At 40.9% G+C, this 19,835-nt stretch overlaps 1 protein-coding gene across 5 annotated transcripts in view; it reads right to left on the reverse strand.

The window, feature by feature from the left end:
* The window catches only part of Htr7 (5-hydroxytryptamine receptor 7), a 94,811-nt gene that overhangs the window by 6,280 nt on the left and 68,696 nt on the right, over positions 1-19,835 (reverse strand). For 4 of the 5 annotated variants that reach the window (XM_021152080.2, XM_021152079.2, XM_029472325.1 and 1 more), the window contains one exon: positions 4,672-5,427. In XM_021152080.2, coding sequence (XP_021007739.1) covers positions 4,672-5,427 — 756 coding nt within the window. Of the gene's footprint in view, positions 1-4,666; positions 5,428-19,835 lie in introns of all 5 variants that reach the window. The other variant, XM_021152081.2, reaches the window with a different exon arrangement.

The following is a 19,835-nucleotide window of genomic DNA, read 5'->3' on the forward strand; positions in this document are numbered from 1 at the left end:
CTCTCTCTCTCTCTCTCTCTCTCTCTCTCTCTCTCTCTCTCTCTCTCACCCAAACAGCTGGATGTGAAGAAACAGGCTGAAGAAGTCCATAGAGTGGCCACCAGATGTGTGAGGGAATGTGGGAAAGTAGGGAGTGTGGGAAAGTAGGAGGAGTCTAAGGTTTTCTCCTTTACTCTGAGCTGTGAATTGGATGTCTTTGTCACTAATGACCAGTGACTGATTACGCTATCACTCAGACAGGGTGAGTATAACCCTAAATGCCACCCAACCTAATCATATCAAAGAACAAGTGAGCAAAGTATGAGGCTTCAAAAAGCAACATATGTCAAGTCAAGCCAATTAGCAGCTTTCCAACTAGTGTTTGCTTGAATGTAACTGTGCCCTATAGACCATGTAAGTTCTTACTCCGGTTGAATGAGAAAGTACCACTAACCTCAACAAGACCTAAACCCACAAGAGTGTGAGCTTCCGGAAATAAAGACTGTTACACTATCCTCTTTCCATCCCTGCCATGCCTGGTGCTATATCTCGTACACAAAAAGCCTTCCAGTATTTCTAGAAATACCAATGAAGAAACTCTCCAGCCTTCTGATTCTTCATACACAGTGCCTCTGAATCAGTGTCTGCTATTCAGATGTACTCTGTATCCACTAGATACAGAAGATATAGATGACTCCTTCCCGTCCACAGCAGTTTCCAAACCTCTCACCTTACGGGTTAGGTAGGTAAGTCTTTTCTGTGGGATGCTGTTGTGTGCATTGTAGGGTAGCTGACAGCTTCCCTGACCTATGCCAGATGTAGGTGGCAGTTAACATTCAGACACACTCCAGCTATGACAACAAAAAGTTATCTCCAGACATTGTCAACCATCTTTACGAGAAGAAGCAAAAAATTCCTCTCAATTCAGAACCTGTTGCCTATACTTAAAGTCCAAATTCTTGGAGGCTGGCATAAATCATTAGTAACACTGTCTATGTCATATCTACTCTGATCTCCAACTGTTTTCTCCCTCGAGAGTCTAGATCTTAGTCTACCCTTTGCGTAAGCTCCTAAGCTGATGGCTCTACATAAACGTCTCCTCTGTTTACTGTTAGTTATAACTGCATTGACGAGCTCCAAGGATGCTCCTTCCGAGAAGTCGTCTCTGATTAGTATAAGCACTAGATACACTTCCTTCTCCTTTGATGGACATGGCTTCCTACCTGGGATTTTCATCCTTACATAAAAAGGCTGAGTAACCACGTGCTGGGGCAGATTCAGGCTGATATAATGAAACATTTATGAACATTTATGGGCATGTTCTTTATGTTGAGAGACTAGAAAGTCCATAATTGGTTTAACTTGGTATCTGGTGAGGTGCTCTGGCTCTTTCATAAACCAGTTCCTCTGCTCCATTTATAAGGGCTCCCATCCCATCCATGAGAGCTCTGCCCTCGTGACCTAGTCACCCCATAGAGCCCCACATTTTCATACTGCTGCATTAGAGTCTATATTTCAACAAACAAATTTGGGGGAAAATAACAAATGTTCAGATCACAAAAGTATGCACATATACTTTTTGTGCAGAAATACATGAACAACAGCAAGAATGATGTTGTAGTTTATGAATCCAGCATAATGTATGACAGTCATACAAATAAACCAAATATGAATCCTCTAACATTGGGACTGATAACAAAACTGCCTGGTATAGGGTTCTAAAATGGCCTCCAAGTAAACTCTATACAATAGTCCTGACAGTAAATACTTCCTAAAGTTGTTGGGTATTTTAAAGCCAACAATCTTAACTGAATTGCTTATCCTGCATGGTTATAATTTCAAACTGAGAGATATGTAATTAGACACCATAATTCTCTCTTAAATCAAGGGACAGCAGACTATCACCTGGGGGCCTAATCCGGCTGGCCATCTCTTCTGTAAATTAGTTTTGTTGGTACATACCCATGTCCTCTTGCTTGCTTAAGTGGATGACAATGGCGGAGATGAACAGTTTCAAGAGAGCCATATGGTTTCCAAAAGCTCAAAATACTGCTGTTTGGTCCCTTGCCACGTAAGTCAGCTGACCCTGCCTAGAACTAACAGGAAACAGCACCCAAGCCTCAGCGTTAGCTGAGGATAGACAGGCAAGAATCCTTGTGCTTTATTTGAGCTGATTTGATTTTTGTGAAGGGCATGGTAGCATGAAGCTAAAAGCACTTCTGAACACAGGCTGAAATCCTGGGCTGAAATCCAACTCTATCAATCTCATCTGAAGGACCGTGGGGAAATGACTTGATCTCGCCAAGTTCTTGTTTTATCATCTTCAAAATAGAATGGAAAAAGCTACCCCATCACACGGTTTTGAAGGTTCAGTGGTTCTCAGTGGAGTGTCTGAGAATGAATCCTCCATTAATGTGGGCTATTATTTCAAACAGGAAAACCTGCTCATGTTACTTTCTAAAAAAAAAAAAAAAAAAAAAAATACTATTCTTATACCTTAATTATCTGTGAATTTAATACCTAATCAGTGAAATTATCCTGAAGGTGAACCAATGAGGCCTGTACATAGAGAGATGACCAGGGCATCATCTTGACTCACCTAATTTGCACACTGGCTGCCAAATGGGACCTCTTACCACTTGCCTCGAACTCTTCTCTGCCCTTCACACCATTTCCAAATACTTTGCTCAAACACTTTCTGCACTGTGTTACTCCTAAGAAATAAAATCAACACACTTTCCTCTCTGGCTAAACAATCCTGATGCCAGTCAGAATAACCTAGCTATTTGTCTTAAGAAATAGCTGTTTCCAGGGGATACAACAGTATGTAGACTAAAATAGGTTATCTATAAAATACCTTGCTTTCTCCTACTTACTGATGCAAAGCTATTTTATCTAAAATCTGCAGCTGTCATCAGTATAACTGTCTTATGCCTCAACACCACCCAGACCAGTCCTATAACTCTTATCACTGATCCAGCTTTATTTCCTGTATCTGAGAATTTCCTGGGATTCTGATTGGATGGGGCTCTCCTATTGTACAGCATATCTAGCAATCTCAGTTCACTTCGAGTAAAGAAGACATCCTAGATGTCTTGCTAGCAAGCTGGTGTCCACAATTCCTAGGTCATCCATGTGGTAGCTCTTCTCTTCACTATCTCAGACAAAACTCAACCAACAAGTAGACTTCTGTGATGATTATGGGTACATGGATACATCTACTGGATGATCCATTCTGTGACTATGTGATCATAAGTCAATTATCTTGTGTCAATTACCCTGAGTCACAAGTTAATTCCCTGAGAACTGGGTAGCCTGGTAGCTACGGCCATGACCATTAATATTCTATGAATGCCAGGGACAGGAGTAGATTATGGAGATAGAAATTTAAGTTATAACTCCTTCCCTAAAAATTTCAAAGTCGAGGGGTGAGGAGTGAGCAAATATTCATTAAGTGGGATCCTGTACATTTTGAAAGGCTCTGGGGATTGCTGGTAATGAGTATTCCAGAACCAGATGTTACATGCTTCTTTCTAAACGCTGCCTTTTGTATTGTGAATGATTGCATGTGTGCAATGAGTACACACAACAGAAGTTACACCCAGCTCAAGAACCAGAGTGGCTATGCTCTAACAACTTCCCGTGCTAAGAAAAGCATACTCCAGCATTTGGAAGACATGTGGTCCTAGGATTGAGGTTATGAGGTATCTAGACTTAGTTGTGACATAAGTGTAGGGCAATGTCACTCTGGCAGGGAAGGTCCCTTGGAGACAGAGCCCTCACCCCTCTCTCAGTTCATCTCTCTGCCCCCTCATCGGTGCCCAGGAACATCTCCTCCACCAGGGTCTTCTAGGATTTCATCCTAACTCTCTCTCCTTCCAACTGTCAAATCTCCTCTACATCATTTTTTTTCTTTAAAAATGACTTCATTTTACCTGCTTGCCACCCGACCATCTTGCCTCCCTCCTCTGTGATACCAAATTTAGTAATATATGAGTTACTTGAGAGGCTCTCATGTCCACATCACCATTGGCCATTTGTAGTACATTTTCAGACCTCAATTCCCATTGCCCCCTGGAGTATTGGGAGCCTGTCCCAGGCAACATCAAAAACTAAACAACTCCAGTAGCCATCAGTTCGTGGCTACCATGACAGGAAGCACTTCTTGACAGTTCAATAGCTGTCAGAGCCTTGTCCCTGCTTGTCATCTCCTGTATACACGGAGATTCCATGCCAGAAAAAACAAAATCACATCTGCTTCCTTCCCCCTAAAGAGTCATTTCTCTAGGAACTATGAGGTCACCAAGTATGTTTCATGAAAACGGAGGTACAAAAGCAATTAAAATGGTGATGTCATATGAACTCAGCTTCACAGATGGACATATCGAGATGTTATTTAAAATGAAAGAAAATGGAGAACTTCACCTCTCATGTCACCGGGCATATGAAATAAATTTATCAGCAGACCAGTCTTCTCTTCCCATTCAAATACCAACCTGTCTTGTGGGTTCTTTAAACCTTATCTTGAATGAAAGAAAGTATTCTGAATTTACACCTGATGTCTGGTTGATGATGATGATAATAATAATAATAATAAGCTAGCCACTGATGCAGGAGGCTTTCTCCAACATTCAAGAAGCGTCATGAAAGAGGGAGGGGGAATAAAAGGATGGTAGCGATAAATGACCTTACAGCACAAACTCGCTTCTCTCAGGCCTCTCAGCAAGTTTCAGAGCTTCATGCATTCCTGCAGCAGAGAGCTTCCGGTTGATATTCCGGTACTGGCACTGGAGTAGGCTACGATAGGTGGTCCTCAGGTCCCGGTTGAAGAAGGCATATATAAAAGGGTTAATGAGAGAGTTTGCATAGCCCAGCCACAGACATGTCCTCTCCACCCACAGCGGAATGCAGCTACAGGAGGTGCCACAGATAAAGGGCCTTGCTGTGGACAAGAGGAAAAACGGCAGCCAGCACACCGTGAAGGCTCCCACGATGATCCCCAAGGTAGTGGCTGCTTTCTGTTCCCTCTTGAAGATGGAGATGTTTTTCCTTTCGTGTTTGAGCAGTCTCGAAAGGTTCGCACACTCTTCCACCTCCTTCTGGAGTTTCACCACGCCATTCAGGGAGATGACGCTCTCCGGCTGCACGCGTGGGAAGCCTGGGAACTTGTGTTTGGCTGCGCTCTTCCTGGCGGCCTTGTAAATCTGATAGTACATGAACAGCATGACCGACATGGGGATATAAAACGCCACTGCGGTGGAGTAGATCGTGTAGCCAAAATCCTGGCTGATCAAGCACACTTTGTCATCGTTCACATTCTGAGCCCATCCGAAGAGAGGAGGTAAGGTGATGGAGGCAGAGAGAAGCCAGACCGACAGAATCATTTTGGCCATACATTTCCCATTCTGCCTCACGGGGTACGTGAGGGGCCTGGTGATCCCAAGGTACCTAGCAGAGAGATGGAAAGATAAGAACTGAATACAGTCATCACTGGTCACCCCTGGAGTGCTACCAGCCAGGCCCTAGTAACGAGCCTCACAACAGCCCTGTGGAACTGTTACTTCCATTTTGCAGAAAGGTAAATTGAGGCACTGGTACCTTACCTACCTGCCTTATTCCATGTCATTCCGTTGGACTGAAGCACTGCCAAGTTTTAAGTACCCTTTTGGTAAAGCTTGCCCGTGTTTTACTTACACTTTGTAGATTCTGATAACCTAAGCAGCCAAGGAGGTAAAAATGGATTGCCTGCCCTCTTAAAGCCAGGCGGGCCTAAGACATCACTCCTCAAGTGCAAAGTTGTGGCAAATCTTCAAAGCTTAGTAAGGGGTCTGTCACACTGACATTACATGCCCACATCTTCACAGTCTTGATTCCGGCCAGCTTTTAATGCCTTCCAATGTCCCCTTTGCATCGGAAAGGAGACATACCCAATAGGATCCCAGGCTTGTGAGCAATCTGAGAACGCTTAAAACTTGCAAACAGAAGTAGGAAGTGTTTATTTTTACAGCCATAAAATTCCCACAAAACAGCAGCATCAGAGGATCATTCTTTGAAATTAAAAGCAGCTTGCCTTGTGCATGTTTGAGATGGATCACCAAGAAAGGGACAGTTCTCATAAACGGTAGGCAAACCCAATGTCTTCCCCGTGTATGCTTCTAGAGGTATTTTTTTTTAATCAGGGATTAGCAATGCCAAGGGGACAAAGCTGTCAGATAGAGAAAAACAAACACAGTGAGCTGTTTGGCTCAAGACTTGATATTTGTAAATATTTGGAATTTTTCTCTTTATATTTAATAGTCTTTAGAAGAGCTTGTCATTCTGGTGGGGTTTTTTGGTTTTGTTTTGTTTTGTTTTGTTTTGTTTATGTGTTTGCTTCCATTATGCATATAGAAGCTATACCAGAGAAGCACGGGTGGCAGCAAGTTTCCAGCTTGCTAACCAACAGCTCTTTTCCTGAAAGTTTTCAATTAGTAGTTGTACTGGCTGGTTTTGTGTCAACTAGACACAGCTGGAGTTATCACAGAGAAAGGAGCTTCAGTTGAAGAAATGCCTCCATGAGATCCAACTGTAAGGCATTTTCTCAATTAGTGATCAAGGGGGAAAGGCCCCTTGTGGGTGGGACCATCTCTGGGCTGGTAATCTTGGTTCTATAAAAGAGCAGGCTGAGCAAGCCAGGGGAAGCAAGCCAGTAAGTAACATCCCTCCATGGCTTCTGCATCAACTCCTGCTTCCTGACCTGCCTGAGTTCCAGTCCTGACTTCCTTTGGTGATGAACAACAGTATGGAAGTGTAAGCCGAATAAACCCTTTCCTCCCCAACTTACTTCTTGGTCATGATGCTTGTGCAGGAATAGAAACCCTGACTAAGACAGTAGTGAAAAACTATTTTAAAATAAAAAAAAATATCTGATAATGTTCTTGATGCTTAAATTATTCCACAGAAGTTCAAATATCATGCTCTTTTTGGGGGGAAAAGGGGGTGAGCATTATTGCATTGGTTCATCATTACAAAACAGAGATGTAGTAAAAATACAAGTCAGATTTGTTTATTCGCCATGAGTGTCTATCTCTTCATCCTTCAACAGATACTCCACTTCTGGAATTGGCTCTAAGATCCTCAGACACCAAAGTTGTCCAAATCCTTTAAGTGGATACTACATAACCCCCCCACACACACACACTCATACACACACACACACACACATACACACACACACACACAGAGCTGTTGACATAAATCATGTCTAGATGACTATAAAGATATAAGCATTATGTAGAGAGTGTATTGCCATAGTTTATTGGTAGTCCTGGCAAGAGGACAAGTCTGAACACGTCCAGGACAGATACAAGCATGTGGTGGACTGGGTCTACCAATGGAGAAATCACAATCCATTGTCATTTTGTGTTGACCATAGTAATAGAGCTATTTACATATCAGGTACTTCATAAATGTGGAGTATACAGCAGTAAATTACAATGACAAAACTCTTTGAAAGACAAAGTGCAATCCTGAGGAACAGAGGGAAGGGCTGCAACCACAGTAAGTGGAAAGGGATTGTCTGTGCCTTCCAGGGACTTAGGCATTCATCTCATAGTGTCCTCATTTCACAAGCTTTGCTGCCTCCACTCATAGTAAGACTTACCCATAACTATGGGCTTATCAGCTGAAGTTAGGACCATGTTTTGGCTCCCCAAAGGATAAAAAAAAAGACAAATGAGAAGCACCCAACCCCACCCTGAAGGCCAGAAGACTCCAAGAAAGACATTCAAGCGTCTGCCGCAGTCACCTTTATGGTGGACAAATTGTGATGGAGAGATGGGAAAGATGGGGTTGCAGTGAAGACATAGGAAAGAAAGTAAAGCCTAGGGGGTTGTACAATGTGCAGAAAGTAGAACCAGAGACTCAACTGTGATGAGCAACAGGTATGAGGAGGCTGTGTAACCACCTGAGGCCATACTGAGGTCCTGGCCCAGGCTGCTGCCAAGGGCCATGGCTGGGTCCCTGGTCCCTCTGCAGCTGAAGTCTGTGCCAATACCTGTGGCCCAAGTGATCACCAAAGGTCAAGTGGAAGTCCGTCACTTAACTGTCACTGGAAACGTCTGGATGTGTGCCATGTTACAGGGGTTGGGGGAGGAATGCATGTGATCTCAGTGGCCTGAGCTATAACCTGAGAGGGAGTGGGTAGTTTTCAGTAGTTCAGTGGGCGATAGATGTTTGTCATCATTTTATAGGGGTTGGATGCAAGTCCTTAATGGTCTTGATCCTAAAGTAGAGGATGTTAGATTCAGGAAGGTCTCTATTTCTTTTTTTTTTTCTCTCTTCCCTTCTTTCTCTCCTATCTAATGTTGGGAGAAGGGTTGAGAAGGGATGAAAAGAAAAGGAGAGTTATAGAATGGTAGGATAAAAGGGTAGATTATCGAATCTACTTTTAGACTAAAAATCATTAACAAGCCAAATAATTCACACTTGTAAAGATTCTCTATATTGATACAAAATTAAGATTTTTACTACAACATACTGTATGTTTCAACTCTTGTTTAAGGTATTTGACCTATGCAACTCATTTAAAAATACAATTAAAGTTCTAGTCCTTGAAAGCTACTGTTACAAACTATTTAGGATAATTAAGAAATCCAAGTTAGTATGTAGTCAATCAATGACTAAATTGGTCATGTTAGATAATAGTCTACGTAATTATAAAACCATGCTTTCTAAGTTAAACAGATAGTAAACAAGTAATGTTTGCCTAATCAGACATACTATAGATAGAGAGATGGTCTCCAAAAACCTCAGAGATCTACAGAATATGGCATTTGAAAATCTTTTATTAATAAAGTCATTTCTTGACAGTGAGACATATCAGCAGCTGGCACCACCCCTGAAGTGGAAATTTCGGGTTTCTTTGGAGACTCAGTTATGTCCTGTGATATTTCTCGGTAAGCTGTCTTATGAGAGGATGTTTTGCTGAAGCAGACATGTGAGAGGATGTTTTGCTGAAGTTGACACATGAGACAATGTTTTCCTGAGGTAGACACATGAGAGGACAAGTGATGTGTGGAAAGAGTATAAGCACAAGAATCCAATAGACAGTGAACGATGCTTTACATTGGTTCACCTTGCGATGTTTCACTGGTCTTTGCTGACGATGCTCTTGCACTGGTATACCTTGCAGCATTTTGCTGGTCTTTACTGATCTTTGTTTATCACAACTTCATAGAGAGAAACTCATAAAAGAACTTCTCATGGTATTCCTGCTGCTTCTTGTTACTTCCAAGGACTCATGTCAGTTCCGTAGAACCTCATGGTTTCTTCTGGATCAAGCCTCTGCTACTGCTGGATCAAGCCTCTGCTACTGATCCATATTCAGTGTTTGACAATTGGACTGGATTGCTGCTACTGATTCCCATTTAATGTTTTTGACTATTGCTATCCTGACAATGAAGATTGGAATTGCCCTCAAAGAACTACTTCTGAAGAGGTTCAATATCACCCTGGTCCTATTAACCATCTTTCTCTCCTACCTCTGGTCAGTAGGTTAGAAGGGAGGTTGAAGTGTTTAAGAACCCTTATTAAAGTAGATTTTGAAAAATCTAAATCTACACACCCCCATTCCACGTTAATGAGAATTGAAAAACATCCTTATGGAGTGCTACAAATGTGGCAAGCTAGTCACTGGGGAAGATCATGCCCTTACCTCAAGTACAGACATCATGCTTTCTAAGCTGTGAACAAGCAGGACATGGAGTAAGTCAACTGCCAAGCTTTTTAAGGACAAGATGGGCAAGTAATTCATAATTCCTGCATCACAGAATAGTCTGTTGGATATACTGGGCCAGAAGGCCAAAGGTGATGCTCCAATGACACAGAAGAACCTTGGGTGACAATTCAAGTAGCCAGAAACTTCTGCCATTTCTATAATTTTGGAAGCTGTTTGCTCTGTACTCCCAGTTTACTCAAATAATATTTATACTTCTCAGGTCTCTTGTGGGTTGAAAACTAGATAGTTATAGTCTCACAATTAAGCTTAAGTTGTTTTGTATTTAAAATAATAATTTAAGATCTAAGAAGACATTTTTAGGTAGGTAAATACAAGTTATGATACAAAGTAAATTATGTACAGAACTTTGAACTCTCCATGGTTGAGAATAGAATAACTCCTCCAAAGTTGCCAAACCCAAACACACCAGACTTTGTGCATAGAATTCTTACCTGATAGTTTTCATAATTATTCATATTATGTACAGTTAATTAATGTTAAAGAAAAAGCCATTTATTGGACTAAGAGGGGGAAATGTAGAAATAATCTCTTGTCCAGTATGTAAAAGCCTCACCTGTCAATAAAGAGTTGAATGGCCAATAGCAAAGCAGGAGAGAATAGGCAGGATTTGGAGCAAGGAGATAGGAACTCTGGGAAAGAATGATGTGCAGGAGGATTTGCCACTCAGACTCAGAGGAGGTTGGACATGTGATACTGAGGAGAGGTAACAAGCCACAGGGCAGACTTAGATGAGTATTAGCAGGATAACTGAGTTATGAGCTAGTGGGGAACAATGCCTCCTATAAGGCCAATGGCATTTATAAATAAATATAGTTTCTGTGTAGTTATTTGAGAACTGGGAAGACACAGAAAAACCCAAAGGATTACAGGGAGCTATTCCCTTCATGAGAAAAGAAAGGGAGGTGACAGGGGACTAGGTACAGCCTTCAAAAGCATGACCCAGTTCCTTCACCTACTCCCAGCTCCTGAAATGTCAAGAACTTCTTGAGATAGCGCCACCCTCTGGGGAATAAGCACACAACACAGAAGGCAATGCTTTATCTGAAATTCAACTTTAAGTGAGCCTCCTATGTATTCTTTGCTCTTTGCTGATGGTCAACCAAGAACAACAGACGCACTGTGTGATAACTGATTGCATGGTTTATCCTTGCAGGCATAGCTTGTCTAATGTAACATTTTAAGACTATAATTACCAAGCAGTTCCCAGGCAGTTTTGTGAGAAAGGGGTATTTTTCAAAAATCTATGTCATGTATTCCTAATGTTTTTTCTGGGTAGTTATATACATGTGTACTTACCTAGTAGATAGTCTCTGTAGAGAATTCTTCTGGTTCTAGTTTGTTTTTTGCATTTTGATTACAAAAACTACACAATGGTTGTAGAGGAAAATAAACAGCTGTAATAAAATGTTTCACTGCAAAAGGAATATATACAGAGAAGAAGGGGAAAAGGAAAATATAAAGGGAAAGGAAATGTGAAATGGGATTTGTTTTATGTGGAATTATCCTAGTTGCAAGCTATAGTAAAAATATCCAGAAGATCTTTTAAATTAAAAAGAAAAATGACCCTGAAAAAGTACCTTGGCACTGAAAGGAGTCTCAAGGTTAGGCTGATCTAGCCAAAGACTGAATGCAGTTGTTCCACTAAACGTACATCAGGATCTGCTTTAACTTAACCAACCAATGTAAGGTTCCCCAACTGAGGTTGGTTCACACAGTTTCCCAGGTGATCCCGGGGTGGCATGGACAGATCACCCAACACCTACTCATGGGGTGAAGGGTTTGACTTAGTAAAACCTCCAGGGAGGCAATAGAATTGCTCAGAACAAATTTTACTTGGGTGACTGCAAAACAAAAAAAGTTAGCACTCCCTGAATTCACAAATTCTTAACCATTTATTAAATACAGTTCAAGTGTACCTGTGTTTTCTTCACACACCCGTGGCCAGATGAAGTAACTATACATCAAGCTCAACTGAAAATACAGCCTTTCTCCTGTCTATGTAGTACAAAGAGTTCACAAATATTTGTGATTAGAAATTAACCAATGGAGTGCTAAATGATAACTCAGAACCCTAGACAAGCATGCCTACATGTTAGCACACTTAACATATTTCAGGGGTAGAAGCCAGATCATAGTCTGCCCTCAGTGCACAAATCATGATCCATAAACACTGTCACACTGTGGCTACATACTCTTAAGTTCTTATATCAAAGTCTACAATAAAAAGGTTGTTCCTCCTGTCCTGGACTTCATTTGGCGAAACTTTAGAAAAGTTAAAATCAACTGAAAGATAAGATACACACTCCTCGTGTGTTCCCTAAAGCTTCTGGAATATAAAAGAAATAAACAAAATCAATACCTTATGTGCAGAGGATTAAAATTTAAATACTATAAAGAAGATTACATTATTTAAGAACCAGATATTAGTAAAATTAATATTTAAATATTAGTAAAAGGCTTTAAGAATATTCAGGACTACATGAAGAGCATATAAAGTTATTAAAACCCATAAAAGAACACTAGAATCCATGAAGAAAATACTTCTGTTCTTTAATAAGCTTATCTAGTACTAAGAACGTGCCAATTTTCCATTAACAGACATAAATCTCAGACAGCCCCAGTTGAATAACAGTCCAGGACTTGTGTTAACTTGACCAAATGACTTCACAGTTTGGGTCAGTGTGTAAAAATGGACATGTAACTTGGAAAGGAACACCAAAGTGATAGCTATCTCACTGAAGATAGTATAAAAGCTACAGAAATAAATTGTTTTTACATAAAAGCAGGAAGGTATAGGGCTGTGTCTCAACGGTGGAGTTCTTACTTAGCACAAACAAGACCCTGAATTCAATTTTAAACACCGCCAAAACTAAAAACGACAACACATTAACCTCATGAGTCACTGCGTCCTGGAGTTTTTGGTTAACAGCAGGTGTGATATGTCTCATAAACTAGTTCAAATATTGGGGGAATAGTATAAATTGAGACATTTTAAAATCAGTAATAGGAGGTTAAATATCCATGCATTATGATAACTTACTAGCAAGCAGGGTAAAGGCAACACTTGCATTTTCTCTTTCACCTTATTAAATAAAATCCCAAGTAGGCTAAACATTATTATGCCAAAAATTAAACTGAAGACTACAATAAGAAAATATACAGATTCCTCCAACATAGCCTGATGGCGTTAGCTCACATACAACACAAAATATTGAACTACAAATAATACATTTATAGTCTTCTTACCTTTTTTTAGATGATAGGATACTTTCTTTAAGTTGTCAAATATAAATGTACTGGACATTATGAATGTAACTCTTAACAGTTTTCACAATTGTTTCAAAAGTATTTCTACTGTATGTAGATTGTTATTATTTAAAAAGAGTACATTATTAGAAAAAAGGGGGCCATGTAGGCACAATGATTTTTGTACACTATGTAAGTTTACCCTTGGGTTATTCAAATACTTATTTCTCTGCCTTTATATCTTTTAAAAAAATATCTATAATTTTTTTACAGTCCAGTCATTATCCCCCTCCTGGTCTGCCCTCTAACAGTTCCTAATCCCATTCCTCCTCCCCCCTGTCTCCAAGAGAATGTCCCCACAACCCCTACCACCTTCACCCCAACCAACCTCCAAACCACCACCCTGCCAAGCCTCCCTACTCTCGGGGGCCTCAAGTCTCTCAAGGGTTAAACACATCTTCTCTTACTGAGGCCAGAACAGGCAGCCATCTGCTGTAAATGTGTCCGGGGCCCCATATTAGCTAGTGTATGTTGCCTAGTTGGTAGCTCAGTGTCTGAGAGATCTCAGGTTGTCCAGGTTAGTTGAGACTGCTGGTCTTCCTATGGGGCTGCCCTCCTCCTCAGCTTTTTCCAGCCTTTCCCTAATTCAACCACTGGGGTTTCTGGCTTCTGTCCATTGGCTGGATGTAAGTATCTGTATCTAGCTCTTTCAGCTGCTTGTTGAGCCTTTCAGAAGGCAGCCATGCTGGACTCCTGTTTGTAAGCACACCATACCATCAGTAATAGTGTCAGGCCTCAGAGCCTTCCCGTGAGCTGGATCCCAAGTTGGGCCATTCACTGGACCTCCTTTCCCTCAGTCTCTTCTCCATTTTTGTCCCTGAAGTCCTTTTAAACAGGAACAATTCTGGATCAGAGTTTTTGACTATAGGATGGCAACTCCATCCCTTTACTTGATGTCCTGTCTTTCTACTGGAGATGGATTCTACAAGTTCCCCTTCCCTACTGTGTGCATTTCATATCATCTAAGGTCCCTCCCTTTGAGTCCTGAGAGCCTCTCACTTTACAGATCTCTAGTACATTCTAGAGGGTCCCCCCACCTCCCACCTCTCACTTCTCACCTCTCACCTCCCACCTCCCAAGGTTGCATATTTCCATTCATTCTGCTGGCCCTTGGCCTTCATTCCTGTCCCCCTCCCCCCCCAATACCTGATCATGTTTTCCCTTTCCCCTTCTCCTCTCCTCTCCCACTAAGGTTCCTCCTTCCCTCTGCTCCCCCATGATTGCTTTCTTCTCCCTTCCAAATGGAATTGAAGTATCCTTACTTACCCTTCAGCTAAATCAGCAACCTACAGATTGGGAAAAAAACTTTACTCCCACATATGATAGAGGGCTAATATCCAAAATATATAAAGAACCCAAGAAACTAACCTCCAAAAAACCAAACAACCCAATCAAAAAATGAGGTATAGAGCTAAACAGAGAATTCACAACAGAGGAATCTCGAATGGTCGAGAAACACTTAAAGAAATGTTCAAAGTCCTTAGCAATCAAGGAAATGCAAATAAAAATGACCCTGAGATTCCCCTTATACCAATCAGAATGGCTAAGATGGAAAATTCAGGAGACAGCACATGTACGTGGAGAAAGAAGAACACTACTTCATTGCTGGTGGGATTGCAAACTAGTACAACCACTTTGGAAATCAATCTAGAGGTTCCTCAGAAATTTGGAAATAGATCTACCTGAAGACTCATCTATGCCACTCTTGTGCATTACCCAAAAGATGCCCCACCATGCCACAGGGGCATGGGCTCTACTATGTTCATAGCAGGTTTATCTGTGATAGCCAGAAATTGGAAACCCAGATGACCCACAACAGAAAAATGGATACAGAAAATGTGGCTCGTTAACACAATGCAATACTACTCAGCTATTAAGAATGAGGATGTCAGGAGTTTTGCAGGCAAATGGATGGAACTAGAAAATACCATCCTGAGTGAGGTAACTCAGACCCAAAAGGATTTGCAATGGTATGTACTCGCTAAGAAGCAGATGTTAGCCAAAAAATACAGAATACCCAGGATACAATCTACAGAAGTCAAGAATCTTTTTACTTTTTATTTCAAATAGAAAACAATAATGGTGGTGGTGGTAGTGGTGGTGGTGGGGTCTGGAGAAAAGACTTGGCAACTTAGAGCACTTGCTGATCCTACAGAGGGTCCAAATTTGGTACTTAGCACTCATATCAGGTGGCTTGCAATGACCTATAACCCAACTCCAGAAGACATCATACCCTTCTCTGGCCTCAATGGGTACATGCATAAACATGTGCAATACACGCATGCAGAGACATATCACACAAGTATAAACAAATAAATTTTTTCCCTCTGGAAAAATTAGCAAGTGGCATTTATTTAAATTTTAAAAGCACTACAGGAACAACTAAAAGTCAAACAACAAACATCTCCTAGCAGCTCCAGCACTTGCTGGAGACCCAGGGGACAGACCAGTTCTGACCCAGGAATGGTGCATTTTTAGGCCCTAGTTAGAGCAGGTTTCTTTGTTGTTGATGTTGTTTTTGTTGTTGTTCTTGTTGTTATTTTTGGTTTTGGCTTTTGTGCAATAGACAGCAGTTAACACAGAACTTGTCAAGGTGCAGTTGCAAATGACTACAGAGTGCTCAGCCACAAATGGGACATCCATAACATACCTCTCACAAAAGCCAAGGAAACAATATGGAAGAAGGGGTGAATAGGTTGTAAGAGCTAGAAGCCAGGCAGAACAGGAACAAATCAGCATATTCTGAACATGTCAGGACCACTACCGGTGAGGTCATGGCAGCTCTTGTTGCCTACACAAGATCTGAACAAGATTAAGCCAATCAACATGCAAGCATGGAGGGGGAAGAGGCTCATGAGTCCCCACCCCTAACTAAAGAGCTACTGGCAATTCTAGGGGAGGGAAAGCTAGTCTTCTTTAAGGATATAGTTCCTAGTATGTTGGCCATGTGCCAGTTGATGGCTCTACACTCAGAAAGATGTGGTCAGCACAGATTGGAGTTGATGGGTTAGTATGTATTTTCAAGTAGACAGGAAGTTTAAGGATAAGCAGATGGGGATCAAGATGTAAGGAGTTAAGGGAAATAGTTGAGGGAGGGTGAACAAAATCAAAACACATGGTTGTGAAATTTTCACAGGAGTAAAAATAGTTTTAAAAATAAGTAATAGTCAAACAAAAAAATGGGATTCAAATGACAGTATCTCATTATTCATAGAACTCTGATGAACAACAAAAATTCCAGTGAAATTTTTGAAGTAACTGACTGTGGCGGTTTGAATAGGTTTGGCTCCCCCTAGGCATGTGTTTGACTGCTTGGCCCACAGGGAGTGACACTTTTAGGAGGTGTGTTCTCGTTGGAATAGGTGTAGCCTTGTTGGAAGAAATGTGTCTCTGTGGGGGTAAACTTTGAGGTCCTGTACTCAAGGTCCTCCTAGTGTGGAAGATATCTTCCCACTGGCTGCCTTGGATCAAGACATAGAATTCAGCTCCTTCTCCAGCAACATGTCTACTTTCATGCATCCATACTTCCTGCCATGATGATAGTGGACTGAACCTCTGAAACAGTAAGCCAGCCCTATTTAAATGTTGTCCTTTACAAAAGTTGCCTTGGTCATAGTGTCGCTTTGTAGCAATGAAACCCTAAGACAATGACCAAAGATGAAAATACTAACAGACGATAAACACTTACAAATATGAAAACCTTTATTTATAATCAAAGAGAAGCAATTTTGAGATGTGGCATATACTCTGATCCTTTCCCACGGTGTAAGAAAGACAAAATCTATACTAGAGAACTGGGGTAGCTGGAACTCCATTGCTCTGCTACAAGAGAGGTCTGAGAGCAACTTGTCAATTGACATCCACCATTATTTACCCTTTGGCTCAGAAACCAGACTTTGAATAATTTGTCTTGAGACAGTTGTGCAAAGGCAAATGGCTAATTTATAACGGTGTTAACAAAAGACAGAAGGGGGGAAAGGTGCCGTTTGACACTTTGACAAGAGATTAAATAAATGAGTTCGTCTCACACACCAGAATGTGATGTCATCAGCAATCCAAAGGCATTGTGCACGTATTTATTTAAAAACATGGAAAAAAAAAAAAAAAAAAAAAAAGAAAGAAAGAAAAAGAGAGGGGATAGAAAACAACATCTGGCCCTCAGGGATAACTAACAGATTATTACATCACACACTGTCTGGCTGTTCATGTGCAACTAGGTATATGCTTGTTTCTGTGGATATATAATGGTACATTCACACAAATGCACAGCAAAATGTCAATAGACATTTTATCTGAGTTGTACAGGTTTTGATGATTTAAATTTCTTTTTACAGTGTTTGTCCTGAAAGGTTTTGTTTGTTTGTTTGCTTGCTTGCTTGTCTGCTTTACTTACTCACTTTATATCCCACTCACTCCCCCCTCCAGGTAACCCCCTCCCACAATTCTTTACCCATTCCCCTGCTTCTTCTCTGAGCAGGTGGGAGACAGTGAGTCTATAAAAATGTTATTTTTCACTTTAAGAACAAAATAAAATATTTAAGATGATTCTAACTTTCCTAAATTACCTAAAGGCGTCTAACAACAGAGACAATCTAGTACATAAAACCCTTTGAAAGTGGATAATTAAATCTTATATTGTTTTATTTGATTAGCATGTCAAAAGTGTTTTATTACATTCACAGATTTGCACAGTGGAACTCATGAGTATTTGAATTCCTATAATTAACTATATTAAGCAATACTGCTATACAGGGAAGTACTTATTCAAATTATACATTTATTCTCCCTAAAGCTTGTATAGGATAAATTTTACCTTCAACATGGAGAATTTAAAAAAAGGGAAAAATCATAGATTGATTCTGAATATTCCTTAATTGTACACAGTTAATATTTATAACACTAGCATTTAATTAGAAGGCTATGTATTTATGAAGCCTTCAAAAATGAACCTTAAAGTACATGCAAATGGTAAAATACAGTTGGTCTCTGAGACAAAGATGCCAAAGTAATATATAATTGAGAAATGCAAGCAACTCACATCAGGAGTTCAACTGAAGTAGGAGATTGAAAGAAAGAGGATTAAGGAGCTATAATCCGCACAGAGAGGGATTGGAAACAAGCTTACTCCCATGCTTGCCTCCTGTTCTAGCTGTATAGAAATGTAGATAATGGCCCTTAATTAAGCAGCTTCTCCTGCACTTCACTGCTGCGGGATAGTAAGAAGTATAAGAAATGGGTGGAATTGTTCTAAAATAGATCCACACACTCAGAAAGCCTCTTTCACAGACTTCCTCCCTTTGGGGAAGAAAATGCCAGCCACAGGAGAGGTTCCCCAAACAGGTCAACACCATGGACAGCTTCTGACACATGAGGTTCTAAGGCCACCTTTCTCTTTCCAGAAAGTTGGAAGACCCAGGAATGACTGTGTCCTTGGGGTTGTCTACATGGGGTCTTCACTGCAGAGACTGGCAGGGTGTCTCCCTCTGTGGGTTCACAGGCTCTGTGCCTCTCTTCCTATGTCCTATCTCAGTTTCCAGTGCTGATGACTGATCATGTTTGTAGTCTCAGCTGCTTCTGTCCAAGGACTGCACTAAATGAGACAGTCTTAGCGTTTATGTCTTACTCAAGTTAGAGGGGCTCTGGGTATGTAATACACAACAGGATTTTGTAAACCTTTCTGCCACTGTTCATATTAAGAGATGTAACAAGCACATTTACATAATTGATTAAAATTGGTATGTCTATATACATATAAAACTGAAATAAAGTTCTCCAAAAAATACCTAACATTATAACTACTATCTCAATTCTATTGCATGCCATACTATTTAAGACTTTTGTGTGTGTGTGTGTGTGTGTGTGTGTGTGTGTGTGTGTGTGTGTGCGCGCCTGCATGTGTGTGCATGTATGATGCCATAGGTTGACTTCAGGTGTCTCTTTGATGATCCTCGACCCTATCTTTTTTTTTTTTTTTTTAGATATTTTCTTTATTTACATTTCAAATGCTATCCCGAAAGTTCCCTATACCCTCCTCCGCCCTGCTCCCCTACACGCGCACTCCTGCTTCTTGGCCCTGGCATTCCCCTGTACTGGGGCATATAAAGTTTGCAAGACCAAGGGGTCTCTCTTCCCAGTGATGGCCGACTAGGCCATCTTCTGCTACATATGCAGCTAGAGATATGAGCTCTGGGGTTACTGGTTAGTTCATATTGTTGTTCCACCTATAGGATTGCAGACCCCTTCAGCTCCTTGGGTGCTTTCTCTACATTCTCCATTGGAAGCCCTGTGTTCATCCAATAGATGACTGTGAGCATCCACTTCTGTATTTGCCAGGCACTGGTATAGCCTCATATGAGACAGCTATAACAGGGTCCCTTCAGCAAAATCTTTCTGGCATATGCAATAGTGTCTGGGTTTGGTGGCTGATTATGGGATGGATCCCTGGGTGGGGTAGTCTCTGGATAAACCATCCTTTCATCTTAACTCCAAACTTTGTCTCTGTAACTCCTTTCATGGGTATTTTGTTCCCTATTCTAAGGAGGAATGAAGTATCCACCAATTGGTCTTCCCTCTTCTTGATTTTCTTGTATTTTGCAAATTGTATCTTGGATGTTCTATGTTTCTGAGCTAATATCCACTTATCAGTGAGTGCATATCAAATGACTTCTTTTGTGATTGGGTTACCTCACTAAGGATGATATCCTCCAGATACATCCATTTGTCCAAGAATTTCATAAATCCATTGTTTTTAATAGCTGAGTAGTACTCTATT

The sequence above is a fragment of the Mus caroli genome, chromosome 19 (genome assembly GCF_900094665.2).
Source record: "Mus caroli chromosome 19, CAROLI_EIJ_v1.1, whole genome shotgun sequence".
Classification (NCBI taxonomy): domain Eukaryota; kingdom Metazoa; phylum Chordata; class Mammalia; order Rodentia; family Muridae; genus Mus; species Mus caroli.